The 16,356-nt window shown below is 41.3% G+C and overlaps 1 protein-coding gene across 1 annotated transcript in view; it reads right to left on the bottom strand.

Annotated features, from left to right (window-relative positions):
• Positions 1-666: 666 nt before the first annotated feature.
• BANK1 (B cell scaffold protein with ankyrin repeats 1) overlaps positions 667-16,356 on the bottom strand; it is a 533,405-nt gene continuing 517,715 nt past the window's right edge. Inside the window, exons 18-20 of the mRNA XM_088453252.1 lie at positions 13,376-13,446; positions 3,770-3,837; positions 667-823 (exon numbers count right to left, since the gene is read on the bottom strand). Of these exons, the coding sequence (XP_088309378.1) occupies positions 3,772-3,837; positions 13,376-13,446 (137 nt within the window). The 3' untranslated portion in view covers positions 667-823; positions 3,770-3,771. The remainder of the gene's footprint in view (positions 824-3,769; positions 3,838-13,375; positions 13,447-16,356) is intronic.

The following is a 16,356-nucleotide window of genomic DNA, read 5'->3' as shown; positions in this document are numbered from 1 at the left end:
AAGAAATAGTACCTACCACTGCATAAACAGCAGTTCAGTACACTACAGCATCATACATACGTAGCCGAGCAATAACTCTTGGGAAAGATGTTTCTGTATGGCCCCAACCATCACCATAAACGTAGGGCCATCCACAGCTCTTATGGTGCATAATATCTGCTAAAACACAGGCTACTCTGCACACACAAAAACCTCTCCAGTTCTTACTGCAATATATATTATATTTTTGCCATTTTGTTTTGACCACAAATGTATGCTTGTTTAACATATGCAGCCCACCCCAACACCAAAAAGGACAAAGGGCCTGATTCAGAGATGAACGCAGGAGCAGCATTTTTGGACGCAGTTATTGTGCTAAAATATGGTAATGCTGCAGGATGCATCTTGTGTAACTAGACTCCTCCTGCCGCCTCGGTGACCTGGTGCTGTGTCAAAAGATGCAGCATAGGATCACTTGCCTGAACATCGCCTATCGGAGTAACTTACAGATTACTCAAGATGGCCGGGCTGTTCACGCTTCTGGGGCCAGTAAATTTGAATTGGCCCCCATTTTTAGGAACATTGTTCAGAGCTGCCTGATCCCTTAACCAGTTGTCCACAGAATTATGTTGCAGCTTAGGGGTACTGCGACCGTAGTCACAGAAAGAGACATGCACTTCGGGGTTACGTACATCTCTGAATGAGGCCCCATGTTGTTATAAGTACAGGCATATCACTGAGTATATGTAGACAGATGGTACTGTATGTTAAGCATCACTGAATTCTGTAGAGCCTTGTCACCGGATCCTTCCGAAGATCATCTAAATTGTTGTCTTGTCCAAACCTGTAATGTGAAAGTCATCATTTAGTGGTGATTATCATCATCCTAATAAATGTATATTTATTGCTCGTGTCATATATCAGAGTGGGCAATGGGATGTCTCTCTTGTATGCCTCATCTACATCAGAACTCGAAGCACTTGTTACTGGTCTGAACAACACTACAAATGTAATGTATCTTAAATATAAATTAAAAAGGTAACGTATAAATATAGCATAAAAAGTCGGACTAATAAATGCGCAGGAAGACCCAAATAACTCAAATAATAAGTGAGACTATATTTTAATTTATAGTCTATTGAAAACATGACACTGTAGGTCATACACACAATGTACAATATTCCTCTGTATGTAGTCTGCACAGAAGAAGTGGATAATCCAAATCTGTAGATGTACGATCAGGCTGAGTTTCATATGACTCATAATGTGCAAATTCGCATCTGTGCATGCGCTGTATGCTAAAACACGCCATTTGTGCCCATGCACAAAGATCAGTCTCCCTCAGACTCAGACCCACAGTGTCAATAGATGGTTCAAACATTTTTTATTATCGGTTTACAGAGCACATACAGTAGAAGCAGCACTGTGAGAGACAGTGACACAATTAGGGGTCAAGCCAATTAGGTGCGAAGGGGATGAATTGTCGTTGAAACGACATAAAAACATTGTCAATGGAACGGCAATTCGCCCCCCTCGTGGTCCGATCTCACCCCGAATTCGCACATTTCTGCTTGCAGCCGAATGGGGCTGCGGACAGAAATGTGCGAGTCCGGAGGTACCATAAGTGTGGCATATAGCTGTTCTTACTCGCAAGTGGGAGGAACTTGCACCTATTTGGATCGAGCTCTCATTGTTGGGCTGGCCAACCAGATAAATCCTCTACTTACAGTACCTTAGGGAGGCTTACTGTGCAGCACACAGCTCCCTGCATCCTCAAGTGTGGCAGCTGTGTAGTAAAGATTGGGGGTAGGTTCTGTGTGGCAGATAAATATATATATATATATATATATATATATATACACTGACAAGCATAAGGAGGCCTGGGTAAGATCAGTGCTGCAGATAATTATACTCATGCCACAATCTGACACGGGACACACACCAATCTGTACAGACAAATTCATTTTCTCTCTCCTTTTAACACCTTCCTTAGTCACAAAGACTTGTTATAATAGTAAAGATAACAGATATTCACTGCTGTCTCCGTGCAATCTCAATTATTTAGTAAAAGCAATAAATACAAGAAGAGGGGCTGGCATTCATGTACCACATCCCTGACAACTCGGCACTAGTGCACAATGGGAAGGCTCAAACTAGCATTTGCATAATACTGCTGCTGTGACTTCTCAAAAAATTATAACCACACCTGCTACTTTATTCACCCCTGAATCAGGCCCTAATTGTTACACTTTGCATACTGATCCAGCCATACTGCAAGAGCAAAAAGTGCTTGGTGGGTTGTATCCAGTCATACAGCAATATTTGACCTGGGGTCATCGGGTTGTTTGAGTAAAGAAAGAACACAAGTAAATTTTGTTTGAACTGTGTAAAGGGTAGGCACGTAGGCAGAATATCTTAGGGAGGTTAAGGTGGTGGTTCTGAAATTTGATAAGCTTGCCTGAAGAGATACATTATCAGGGATTGCTTGAAGGTTTGGATTGGAAGCTAGAGAAATTCCTTTTTGTATGGTGATGTAGTGATGTTTACACCTCTGCCATAAAAGTATTTTTCTATAAGATTCTGTAAAATAAGCACTAAGCATGATCAACAGTAGAACTTTTTGCTAGGAAAAACAGTCTAGCTGCTGCATTCATAACAGATTGTAGACCTGAAATTTTGCTCTGGAAGACCAGTAATAAGGCTAATGCAATAGTCAATGCAGGAAATAATGAGTGCAGGTTGGTAACTTCGTTTACAGAATGTGAGAGATCCATAAAGCAGAAGTAAATTTGGGGATCATGAAGAAGATACTGTAATCCAAATAGTTTTCCTGAGAGAAGTGGTGTAGATAGAGAAAAGTAGAGGACTGAACCTTGTGGTACTCCAACTGATAAAGGAAGCGGACAGGAGGTAGATCCAGAGTCGTGAACACAAAGATGAGGATCAGGATACTGTTGTACAGTGCACCGAATACCTCCTGTGTGCTGAAGATTCATAGTACAGTGTCCAGCATTTGTATAAGAACAGAGTGGTCTACAGTGCAAATGCAGCAGAGAGATCCAGGAATATTAGAAGTGAGTAATGTGTTTCATTTATCTTTGATCAAATCATTCACCAACTTGGTCAGTACAGTCACAGTGTAAGATGGAAGAACAGGTTGTGTGAAGTAAGAAAGTAAATAAGGTGACTGTAGGCAAGATGCTTGGAGGGGCCAGGAAGCTGAGAGAAGGAACAGTAATTTGAGAGAGAATTTGTGTTAGAATTTAGATTTTTCAGAATAGGCATAATCACTACATGCATGAGTAAGGATGGGAAAATACCAGTAGAGAGATTACAGAATTTAGTTGAGTTGCAGGAGACAGGGTATGAGATGCTGGCGCTCGGTGTCCCGGCTGTTAGACTCCCGACACCGGCATCTCAAAAGGGTTAATAAACCAACACTTGTTGGTCGGTATGCTAACCCTTCCCCTCTCCTTACCATAACCCTAACCCCCCTCTTTGGTGCCTAACTGTAACCTCGCCCCTTAGTTCCTGAACCTAACCTCCCCCTTCCCGGTGCCTAACCCTCCCCCCTTAGTGCCTATCCTTCCCCCTAGTGCCTAACCCTGCACCCTAAACCCAACCCCCAACACCCCAATACTTACCTTTGGTACCCCGACAGTCAGGATGACGACGCAGGGCTTCTGACCCACGTTGGGATTTTGGCGCTGGTAATATGAGCGTCAGCATCCAGACCGCCGGGATGCTGAACCGTTTCTTATAGCTTTCTCATAGAGTACAATATACTCACCATTATTTTGAAAATGGCAGCTTCCCAGATGTTCCATCTTCTCTTTTCAATGGATACTGAGAAGAATGCTAAAAAACAAAACATTGAAATAAACAGTTTTGATATAATTGATAACCTAATATAATTTTATACGCTGATAAAGTTTAATGTCATTTTTACAATTATCCAAAAGGCTGGGGTGGGGTTTTCAGTTGCCTGGAAACCCCCCTTTCCCACAACACGGCCAGAGGACATAACAATGTAAAGGTGAAACTGAGTTGATGCACATGCCCAGGGGCAGCAAATTCTCCCACCAAGTCTGCTGTGTGAATGTGGATTTGAGCGTTCAACCTGTGCACAGGGCCAGAGAGACCAGAGAGCAGCTGTCAGATAGAAAATATAGGTGTCTTAAAATGAGATGTGTTTATGTGTGCTTAGAAACCTCAGTTTAGTCTCCTACTAGTTATACTAAGTACGTATTTAACCTTTTACTTACCACTTATGTTTTTTTTTTTTATAAGTGATACATGTTTGGTACAGAAAGTTCACTACCAGACTTGCTCCAAAAGCAGGAGATTGTGGGGCATATTTATAAACATTTGCGGTCTGCCGTCAATATTAAGGATTCCTTAGTGCCACAATCCATGGCAATAAGGAATACTTATTCGCTTGAATGTATTAATACCGAGGCGCCAGGACAGGGGCCCAGATTACTGACTCTTCATATTGAGTAGTAAGAGGTTTAGTCATTGCAACCACAGAACCCATCAGAGTCCCAGGAAAACGTTGCTAAAATCCCAATGGCACATGGAATGGTACATTTAGTGGTCTCGGCGACAGTTTTGAAATTCTTCTTCAGTTGCAGATCTTAGACTTCTGAAGAAGAATTTGGAAATGCATTTAGCGGGAGGCATCTGGATAATAATCCACCCCTGAGACCTCAAATGGAGAAACATTGAAAGGGATGGCACCATAATAGCAATGAGTTCTCAAGACTTATAAGCTTTGACCTTTTTGATTCTGTCTTTAGTATTATTCCAGTAGGTGCTCTAGTAGTAACAATTTTGTATTGCTTGCAAATTATTAATGTCTGGTAATCACAGGATACAAAGTTGATGCAGGCAGCATGGAATAAAGTAATTGTTAATTAGCTCAAATAAAATGTTCTCAAAAGGACTGTGGGCCTGATTCAGACCCGCTCGCGAGCGCTATGCGCTCGCAAGCGGGTCGATGGTGGCCCAGTGCGCATGCGCACGACGGAGCCGGCTCCGTTGTGTGCATGCGTGAGACCCGGATAGCGACGGGCAAACCGTTGCTCCGGGTCTCGTACCAAAGGGGGTGTGCTGTTGATGTTGAGTGACAGCACGCCCCCTTTGGTGGGTGGGCTGGGGGCGTGGCTGCCCAGACAGAGGCGTTCCCGTGGGAACGCCTACCATCTGGGGCTGGCCCCACTGACATCACAAGTGATGTCAGTGGGAGAGCTTTCCGCTCTGTTAGAGCCGAAAGCTCTCTGGGGCTTGCGGCAACGAGACCCTATCACAAGGGTCTCGTTGCAAACCCGATGGTCGCGATGGTCTTGACCATCGCGACCATCTTCCTGGCCGCTCGCTATAGCTGTGGGTGGTCACCCACAGCTATGCGAGCGGCCAGGAGGCCGCTCTAAAAAACAAGAAGGCCGGCCCTGATTCAGAGCGAGCGCTCTGTCAGAGCGTCTGGCTCTGAATCAGGGCCTGTATTCTATATTAAATAGATATCTTCAGAATTTCAGATAATATACACATCAAGATGTTAACGATTATATACATTTCATAGAGCTCATACAGCAATTATATACAGTTTTTACACACTATACAGTAGGGGTAATACAGCCCTGCCTCTTTAAACCAACCCATGTTGATTAAATAAGTGTTTATGTGCATCAGCCTGAATAGGGTTCAAGCCTGTATACTTTGTAGGCAGTGGCAGGGGGTGTGTACCTCCATACTGTCCATGAACTGTTAAAAGAGCTCAGCCCTTTTTTACTCTTTGGTATCGGTGAATCTAGGTGGGAAAATCATCTACTGCCTTAAGAATAGCTCCAGGAGGTCTGCTCTGGGGTCTGAGTCCCCCTCTGACTTAAAATCAGCTTCAGAATGTGGACAGCTAATTCATTAGACAGCAGCCTCTGCTCCTGCCACTGTAGCTCTTTGATCCTAGAGTAGCTTTATTTTGTTATATGTATATTTTATATACTGTAAATGCAATTCAATACCCGGCGCTCAGCTCTGGGACTTAACACATTAGACACTGCAGTGCCAGGTATTGCTCCACTGCTGCAGCTATTACAATATTATGTGGTAAAACTGGTTTTATCCCTGGTTTGCTACTAGTTCTGATTAGGATTTATTAGATAGGAAAGACATCAGCTGTACATTAAGCACGAATAAACATAGTACTAATGTAAACTTTAGTTTAAGAAATGGAGCAATGACTGCCAGAGGGAAACGGGTCTCACTATTTCTGATAGGCAATGGGCATTTTTTTTTCTTTATGCTCAAGTATCTTCTCATAGTATATCCGTGATTGAAGTGCAGTTTAAATTTCTCCCCAGATAGTATAGGTGTCCAAGTTTTTTGTGTAGAATGTTTCTGGGTCTTCCCAACTCCTGTTGGCACTGTGTAGATACACAAGGGTCCTCCTTTCATATTTGGTGGACTTGTCCTAAGCTTTGGGAGTTCTAGAATAGGATTATTCAGATCACTAGGGTGGTTGTTGGAGACTGGGCACCGGCTGACCCTGGTTCCTGGTTGCTTAACTTAATAGACTTGCCTATCTCTAGATATAAGAAGTCTGTATTTAAACATTTTGTCAATGCAGCAAAAGCGATCATCCCAGTTTATTGGAGGGACCCTCACCCTCCTCCGATAGCTGCTTGGTTTCAGAGAATAGATATGTACATGGATATGGAAGATCTATCTCTTTCTAGCCAGGATAGACAACAGGAGTTTACCACCACATGGTTTGCCTGGCTGGAATATAAAGACTCTACTGAATATCAGGATAATTTTTCCAGGTAGGCCAGGCAGATAAGAGTATACTACTTTTTTTTTCTATTTGGGTACTATATTTTGTGGCTAACAGTTTATATATATATATAGACTATCCAATCTGACCTTTTTACCATTCCCCCTTGACCTTCTTTACCTTGATGTGTTTTCCTACATCCCCTATATCCCTTTCCCCCTCTCAATTTTTTTTTATGTTAATTTTGAAAAATGTATTCACAGTGTGATTGATTTTACACTATTTCTTATATAATTATTATTTGGTTGTGTTTGTGATTGTTAATAAACATTGAATATACAAAAAAGAAACAATTTTTTGATGGTATTATATGATATTGTTATTTTGTTTTTTTCATATATCTGAATACATCAACACGATCAAATAAGTTCTTAAAGCAGATAATAGATAGTGGAACCACCCTGTATCTCCATAATTGTTTGCAGATGACCTGTTAGCCATTGTTTCCAATCCTATATAGACACTCCTGTGTTTAATATTTGAATTCAGTAGGTTTGGACACCTTTCTAATTTTATGATCAATTACACAAAATATGTATTTGAATATATTTGCCCTCATGGACATGGTGGAGTTGCTGAAACAATCGTTCCCCTTTAAATGGCATCTCTCTCATTTTAAATATCTAGGGATTCTACTCACAATGTAACACTAATAAACTCTTTTCTCTAAACTAAACCCCTCTTTTAAAAAAGATTCGTAGAGAATTAGAGGTTTGGTCTCCACAAAAACTTTCATGGCTGGGTAGAATGAGTATCATTAAATTACTATTCTCCCACGGTTACTTTATTTGTTTGAAATACTGCCAGTGAGGATTCCCCCTGGGTTCCTTTTGGTTCTCCACTGTGACATCTGCCAATTTGTGTGGGGCAGGTCCTGCCCGGCAGGAGGAAACCCAGATTTATGGTAATCGGTTTAGCCAAATAAATAATGTCCTCCTCTCAAACTCTGATATTCAAGTGCCTTATATAAAAAGTATTTGTTAAAGCATATCATCAGTGCAGCAAGGAAGGTTCTACCTGTCCACTGGGATCCTGTCTAGTAGCGAAAGGTGTCAGAGGGTGGACTTTTACATGTCCATGGATGATATTATGCTCTCCTGAATGGATATGCAGGCTGAATTTATACAGAAAGCACCAAAAGAAAGAGCACTATCCTTATATATTATCACAGTTTTATAATATCAATTAATAACACTATATAAAAAATTATAATAAAAGTAAAAATAAGAATAAAATGTCAGCTAATCACAGTTTACAATACAGACATGAAAAATTAAAAAATCAATTGAACAAAATATAGAACAATTTTTAAAGGAATCATGTAATGTTCAAGTGTACAATGACTGCACAGAGAAACAAGTAATTGATGGTAATCTACTGGTGTTAGTTCTCCAATCCAAAAGATAATAATTGTAAACGGAACAGATCTGGACTATGCTGTATTTTTATAAACCTGATTAAACAGCCTCAATCACCTGGTATCATAAAGAATCCCTTTAGATTAAGGTAGGTTGCACGCACATAATAATATTCTGTAAATGGCAATTGAAAGCTCTTGTAACAAACAATGTTCTTGTAACAAAGAAACCACAGTGTCTCAATCTATTAATAACTGTAGGCTGATAAGATCGCTTGACCACCCTTAACAATTAATGGAGTGCTGAATACCTTTTAAGACATATCCACTATTAAGAGTATCTACTAACAGATTGGACTGTCTGAATCTCCGTACAGCTGGCTCATTGGAGCTTTTCATTGTTACTACCAGATTGAAACACTGTGGATTGTTTGTTACTAATCTACCTCAAAATGATTTCATTCTGCAACTAATTAACTGCTGCTGGATAGAGAAAAGAAAGATTACATAAGTACTGTATATACACCTGGCTTACAAGAACTTTCAATTGCCATTTACAGAATAATATTATGTGCGTGCAACCTACCTTTTTCTAAAGGGATTCTTTACGATACCAGGTGATTGAGGCTGTTTAATCAACCTAAGGTATATAAAAATACAGCATAGTCCAGATCTGTTCCGTTTACATTTATTATCCTTTGTATTGGAGAACTACAGTAACACCAGCAGATTACCGTCAATTACTTGTTTTTCTGTGCAGTCAATGTACATTTGAACATTACATGATTCCTTTATAAATTGTTCTATATTTTGTTCAATTGATTTTTTAATTTTTCATGTCTGAATTGTAAACTGTGATCAGCTGATATATTTTATTCTTATTTTTAATTATTATTATTTTTTTTATATATATATATAGTGTTATTAATTGATATTATTAAACTGTGATAATATATATGGTTAGCGCTCTTTCTTTTGGTGTTTTCTGTTGAGATTATGGTAGGCCCAGCTCCTTATCCATTAGTAGCTGCAACCTTATTAAGTTTTCACAGAAATTCATGCGGGATCACATCTTTATTATCAATTGATTGTTGAGAGCTGTGAGGATTTAGAGTTACACTAGCGCCATTGTGGGGTTTGCCCTTGTTGTGTTCTTGGCTGAATTTATGTCCATCTGGTTCAGTTGTCTTGACTTTAAAGATTCCAGTGCACATGCTACCCTCCTTACCCCTTAACATCATTTTTGCCCTTTTCTGGACAGGGGTTCACTTCCTTGGTTTTATGGTTGGAATCATTTATTTTCTGATCCTATACTGGGGTCGGGATTCAGGCGTTTCTGGCTTGTCATATCTGTGTTATATAGTACTGGGTTTCCCATACCGCCCTCCCCCAGCTCTCTTTGCTCAATTTCCTTACGTTTTCCATTTTACTCTTCATTCTTTTTTTTTTCTTAGCTCTAATTTTAGCTCATAAGCTCATCAGTATTTTGTATTCTATTATATGATTTCTGATAACACATTAGAACTTCTATGCTTTGTTGTTATCTATTCTGTGGTATGTTTGTGATACCTCAAAACCTTTAAATAAAGTATATATATAGTGCAGCAGACCGGCACTCTTGTATCCAAATTACCCCGCTCTGGTGCCTTCCTTTAGGGACCAGCTGGTTTCCCAATAATACATATATAACGAGGGCGGCACTCATAGACTTTTAAATCAGGGTGAATCAATGTGAAATTTATTTGGTCATCATCGACGTTTCGGAGGCAGAACCTCCTTCCTCAGGACACTTACAGACACTGATCTGAAAGTCTCTCAGTGCCGCCCTCATTGTATATATATATATATATATATATATATATTGATTCAGAGGAGCACGCTATTGCAGCTGTGATTGCGACTTTATGTGAAGTTTCAGTGGCAATAATATGCATATGCTAGTTTCAGCCTTCTTCTTGTGTAGTAGCATGTGCCAGACTGTGCAAGCCCTGAGACGCCCACTTTCAATGACTGTGGATGGTGCAACTCCTCTGGTGGTTCTCAGCACTCCACCATCATGTGCACCATCGACCCTTGCACTGGCCTAAGGCAGACACAATGTCTCCTTCTGAAAATTCATAGGAACATAGGACTTCATTCAGAGGCAGTCTCTGTGGCTGTGGCTCTGCATCTGAGAACACAGTCGCGTTCACTGACAACCCCCTGACACTCCCACAACACGCCCCTTTTTTGCATTCACTTCAGGCTACCTCCCAGTCACCACCCAAGAATGCCCATGGTCTTGCTTCACCATTCCAAATGCCATCCCTCACGTACGCAACATCACACACATATGCCGTAGGGGCGTTCAGTATTTTTCGTCCATGTGCAGAAGCGAAAAATCACTTAACAGCGCAAAGATCGGCATTATATTCACCTCTGAATCAGGCCCAAAGAGGGGTTGCCAACTCTATTTAAGAAAGCACCAGTAACACAGCAAGTTAAACACATCTGACATGGCTGAGAGTAACCAGCACATACACCTGCAGTCGGGGGTGATGGGTTACTGGAGTTTTGCGTGTAAATGTGATTTAATAGAGCAGACAAGTCTCCAAAAAATTCTGCTACACTGTGCTTCGTACTGCAAAACGGAAGTTGGTATTTTGCCATTGGGACCAATATGTTCCCTCTCCATACCCCTACCAGATGCTCACACTTGCGCTACAAAATTATGGTAAAATAAGGATTTTTAATTATTCACAACATTTTGCAAAAGACTGTCTACAAGTTAAGTCATGATTTACAATTTCATTATTCTCCATTATGTATGAATTGATATTCTTCCCCTAAGGCTCCAATCTGTGATTTGTATGTTATGATTTATTTTCCTGAAAACGTACCTTTCAGTTTAAAAAGATAGGTCCTGATTCAGAGGCGCTCGCTATTTGCGAGCGCTCGCTCTGAATCAGGGCGGATTTTTAAATAAAAAAAAATCTGCATCCAGGCCACTCGCATAGTTGTGGGTGACCACCCACAGCTTGTGCGTGCTGCCTGGTGATAGTCGCGATTATCGTGACCATCGGGCTTGCAACGAGACCCTTGTGGTAGGGTTTCGTCCACCGCAAGCCCCAGTGAACTTCCTGCTCTAATAGAGCAGGAAGTTCACTACTGACATCACGTGTGATGTCAGTAGGGCCGCCCACAAACGGCAGGCATTCCTTCGGGAACGCCTCCATTTGTGCAGCCACCCTCCCGACCCACCTACAAAACGGGGCGAGCTGTCAATCAACATTGACAGCTGCCCCGTTTTGCTGCGAGCCCCGAACGAGTGAAGTTTTCACTCACTCCGGGGCTCACGCACGCGCATTGTGCACGCCCCGCGTGCGCACTGCCCGACCATCGACCCGCTTGCGAGCGCTATGCGCTCGTGTGTGGGTCTGAATCAGGACCATAGTTCTTTAGCACAAGTAGTGTTGAAGGCTACTACAAATAAATAGCTTTTTTGAGGATTAGAATGTTACACGAAGGCAGCAGGAATTCCACATTTGCGGGTATATGAACATTCTGCATTGCTTTCACCAACACTTGACATATTCTGTGGCAATTTACATGCTGCGCTTTTGTGTGCTAAAATATTTAAGGTATAACAATTAAAAAAATAAATAGATTAGAATAAATTTACAATTGTAGCCTAAAATAAAGTATCATATTTTTACATGATAAAGTCACCATCTAAAGACATATGGATATTCCACTTATGCATGTTATACTATGTAAGCATAATCAGACCATTTTCAGAGGATGCAGTCAGGAAGCCGACGGTCGAAATGCCGACCGCTGGCTTCCCGACTGTCTAATCCCGGCAGGGGTCTAATGACAGGTGTCAAGATCCCGATGCCTGTCATTTTACCTACACCGGGAGCCCGACGCCCAGCATACCAATTGAAGGTAAGCAGGGCGCCGGGCGCGGACAGCTGCGCGGGGGGGTGAGGGTTAGGTAAGGGGCTCCCGGGGGGGACTTAGGGTTAGGCTCTCCCCCAGGAGGGTTAGGCTAGGGAAAGGGGCGGTTAGGGTTAGGCACCCCTGGGGGGAGGTTAGGGTTAGGCACCTTCCCCCGGGAGAGTTAGGTTTAGGCTGTGGGGAAGGGTGGGTTAGGTTTAGGCACTTACAAGGGTGGTTAGGGTTAGGCACTTGGGGGGAGGTTAGGGTTAAGCACCCCCAAGGGAGGGTTAGGGTTATGGGGGGGTTAGTAAATAGTTAAATACTTACCTGACGGGATCTTCACTGCCGGTCTTCCAGCGTCGGGATTTGAACTGTCCGGCGGTATTCCATACCGATCCCATTTTCAGTGTGTGTGTTAAATGTTAGATATGGGGTATTTACATTAGATAATAGAAACCAAATGACTGAGTGATTGTTATGAGCTACAGTACATATGGGGTGTTGCCATGGCAGCAGAGATTCAGGCCAGGATAGTGTTAGTGACCCAATCTAAACTTCCCTACTGGTGTTCTGCAAGGCTTTAAACCATGTTCATGTGCCCTGTAGCTACAATTGTGAATGTGGTGAGCTTGGTAGTAGAAACAGAACTTGGATTTTGTGAGGTTAACAACACCTCATCATATTATTTTATATTATTACATGACCCATCTACAACTAATTTTTACATTCAGACATGTGACAGTTAAACTATAAACAACTTAGTGTATCTGTGTAAGTTTTACATGTTTTTTTAGGCCATATTTTGCTAGAACCTTAAAAAATTATAATTTATCTATTGCTATCAAAATGTATACTTAACAGCACAAGTCTGGCTGATGTTTAAGTTCCTAAATAATCCTACTCAGGATGGTTCTTCCCAGTCTTGCAACAGTGTAAAGCTGGGTACACACTGACAGATACATTAGCCGATCAATTGATCGGCCAATATATCTGCAGGCCGTCGGCTAGTTTGTACCCGCGATATGTCGGTGAACATCGGCATTCACCGACATATCGCATTGGCTGTGCTGCACAGCCGATGGATAGACATGTCTGCAGACATATCTGTCCATCTGCAAGTATGTACGGGCGGTCTGCAGACAGACCGCCGTACACACACAGCGGCAACCACGATCTGCAGATATATCTGTATAGTGTGTACCTACCATAACTTTTAAAAGAGCTGCAGGGAATGACTAGGTAGGAACCACCAGTGATATCATAGTGTATAAGGATAAACAACTTACTGCTGGTTTCTGTGGCTTTTGGTAGATGCTGCTGTCAAACATCGCTGTGCCTCTGTGTTTTGCAGGGAATGCTGAAATGTGGAAACATAATTTGATTGTTAGTTTTGTAATATTTCTTTTTTTTTTTACATTATGGAAAATTAAAATATTACTCAGAAAAATGTACAGGTTTGATTTTTAAACATTGTTTTTGCAATGATAGTCTAGTCATAAAAATCTTACCCTCTTTTCACTAAAAGGTAAGTATTAACCTTACAGTAAATAATTTCAAATTTCAAGCATGAATCCAGTGTTCCTATCTTAAAAAAAACAAACAATATCTTGATAATCTTTCCTTTCAATTTGCTGCATACACTGTAATGTGCTGTTCCTCCACCAGCTCCCTTTTTGGACCTAATTCAATCTGTGTTATGTGCATCATCTGCAATTGAAAGTGCTCTCCCAAAAATCTAGCTCTAAACACTGGCTGCCTTTATTACTGGATATATGTTAGTCTAAATGAAATTAAATTTCCATGCTTGGGTTCCCATCATGCATCTTCAACCATACCTGAGGCATCACATGTGAAAATCTATACCTCTTATCTAATCAGCTTAGGGTACCATCTCTATAAAGAAGATACTCAACAACTTTACAACAAAGATGAAGGAAATTTTCAGAATATCTCATTCAACATTTGGTCATAAAATTTGTGCACATTTTGTTTGCAGAATGTGTTCCCAATTATACCCCAACCACACTGCACCTCAAAATTAAATTACCATAATTGTCCTAGTCCTATTTAGCCTGAGAAAAGTGAAGTTGCAAATAAAGAGCAGAATTGTCAAACAAAATAGGAACTCAAAGATTAAGATTTGCTGCAAAAATGTAATTCATGTAAGAGTTTGATTAAAAACTATAACTAATACCAATGCCTATATCTCCTCTTTCGCCATGGAGGTCTGTTCCAATGCTGCAGTTGGGGCCGTTGGGGGGATCTCACTGCTCATAACAGAGATGGAACAGACAGACCTTGATAGATTTTTAACTTGTCTTGATTTTTCACTCGTATTGGGAGATACAGCGTTTCTAAGAATGTGTGAAATACTTTTATAACATTATTTTAAGATGGCATCAGATTGCCTATTTTAGCAAATATTATAAATTAAACTACAGTGAATTATTTCTTAGCCAATTTTTAAGAGGCAGACTGTATTTTAATAACCACTTGCCTGGCTTCTTTGTGTGGGATTATGACCACAGGCGGACGGGCTTGGCTTTCCCTGCCATAGTTGGCCGAGTCCTATGCAGGAACAATTTAACTTTATCACCAGCTCCCCCGGGACACAGATAAGGGTCTATAAATTTGTCAATCTATGACTGTCGACATCACGTGTCTTTTGCATATCACAGAATGCCATGCTATTGGCATTCTGGGACAGATGCTCCCTTCGGCTACAATACTAAGGGGCATATTCAATTGCGGGTGAAATTGAAAAAGACCTTGCAGTACAAGGTTTTTCTCACAACCGCGAGGTTTGACCTATATAATTGCCTGCGGAAAATTAGGCATTAGTAATTTCTATAGAAAGTAATGTGATTTTTTTTCTGGCTGCTTCAGAGCAAGTTCAATTTTTCATAAAAATGCTATTTTAAAGAAAAATGTTCAGGATTTGCTTCATGACCCCTAAGACCCCTGCCCTAGTGACTAATTAAGCAATTGTAAGTTTCCAATTAGCTAAATTAGTTCAAAAATTAAATGTTATTATTGGTTGTTAAAACCAATAATGGCCTCAAATTAGATCCACTGGCTTTCTAATTGTAAGACCTCTGTTTCCACCCTTGATACATGGGGGAACATGATCTATCATACGATAGCATAGTGATGATAAGGGATGTGGTGCAAACCCAAAGTGGAGGGTGACCGGCTGCTCGCTATGGACACTAATTATTGCAGCTTGTATGGCTGATCGATGAGCGGCCATATGCTCCTTAAAGGTGAGTTCAGTCTATCATACACACATATATATATATATATATATATATATATATATGTGTGTGTGTGTAAACCCCCCTGTAAAAATCCTGTGTTTGCCTGTGAATTCTGTATTGTTGCTAACTGTATTGCATTTCAAGCCCTTCATATGAAATTGGTATGAATTACCGCTGGACCTAATCCCGGCGGATGAAATACTGACAGCCGGAAGGCCGGCACATGAAGATCCCAACTGAGGTGAGTAAGACCCCTAACCCTCCCCTCTCCACCCTAACCCTCCTTTAGGGGTGCCTAACCCTAACCTCCCCCCAGGGGTGCCTAAACCTAACCACCCCTCTTCGCGCCATAAACCTAACCCTCTGGGGTGTGCCTAAACCTAACCTCCCCCCGATGGTGCCTGACGCTAACCCCCACTTCCCCATGCCTAACCCTAGACCTCCTGGGGAGGTGTGTAACCCTAAGTGCCCCTCGGGGTCCCTAAACAAAACCCTCCCTGCACGGCTATCAGCTCCCGACGCCCGGCTTACCTACTTTTGTTATGCCGGGCATTGGGATTTCAGCATGGGGCTGATGATAGTCATTGGTATTTAGACACCTATCATTAGTCCCATGCTGGGATTTCACTGTTACTACTACTACCACCACCACTACTACTAGTAGTAGAATTATGTAGTAGTAGTATGGTGGTAGTAGTACTACTATTACTACTACTACTACTACTACCACCACTACTACTACTACCACCATCACTTCTACTACCACCACTACTACTACTACCACTATCGCTTCTACTACCACCACTACTACTACTACCACTACCACTATCACCACTACTACTAGTGCTACTACTACTACCACCACTACTACTACTATTACTACTACTACTACCACCACAACTACTACTACTAGTACTACTATTACTACTACCACTACCGCTACTACTACTACTACCACTACTACTGCTACTACCACCACCACTACTACTACTATTACTACTACCACCACC

The sequence above is a fragment of the Taudactylus pleione genome, unplaced genomic scaffold (genome assembly GCF_031769625.1).
Source record: "Taudactylus pleione unplaced genomic scaffold, aTauple2 ptg000573l, whole genome shotgun sequence".
In the NCBI taxonomy this organism is placed as follows: domain Eukaryota; kingdom Metazoa; phylum Chordata; class Amphibia; order Anura; family Myobatrachidae; genus Taudactylus; species Taudactylus pleione.
The sequence above is the reverse complement of the archived record's forward strand: the minus strand, read 5'-3'. Positions and strand labels throughout refer to the sequence as shown.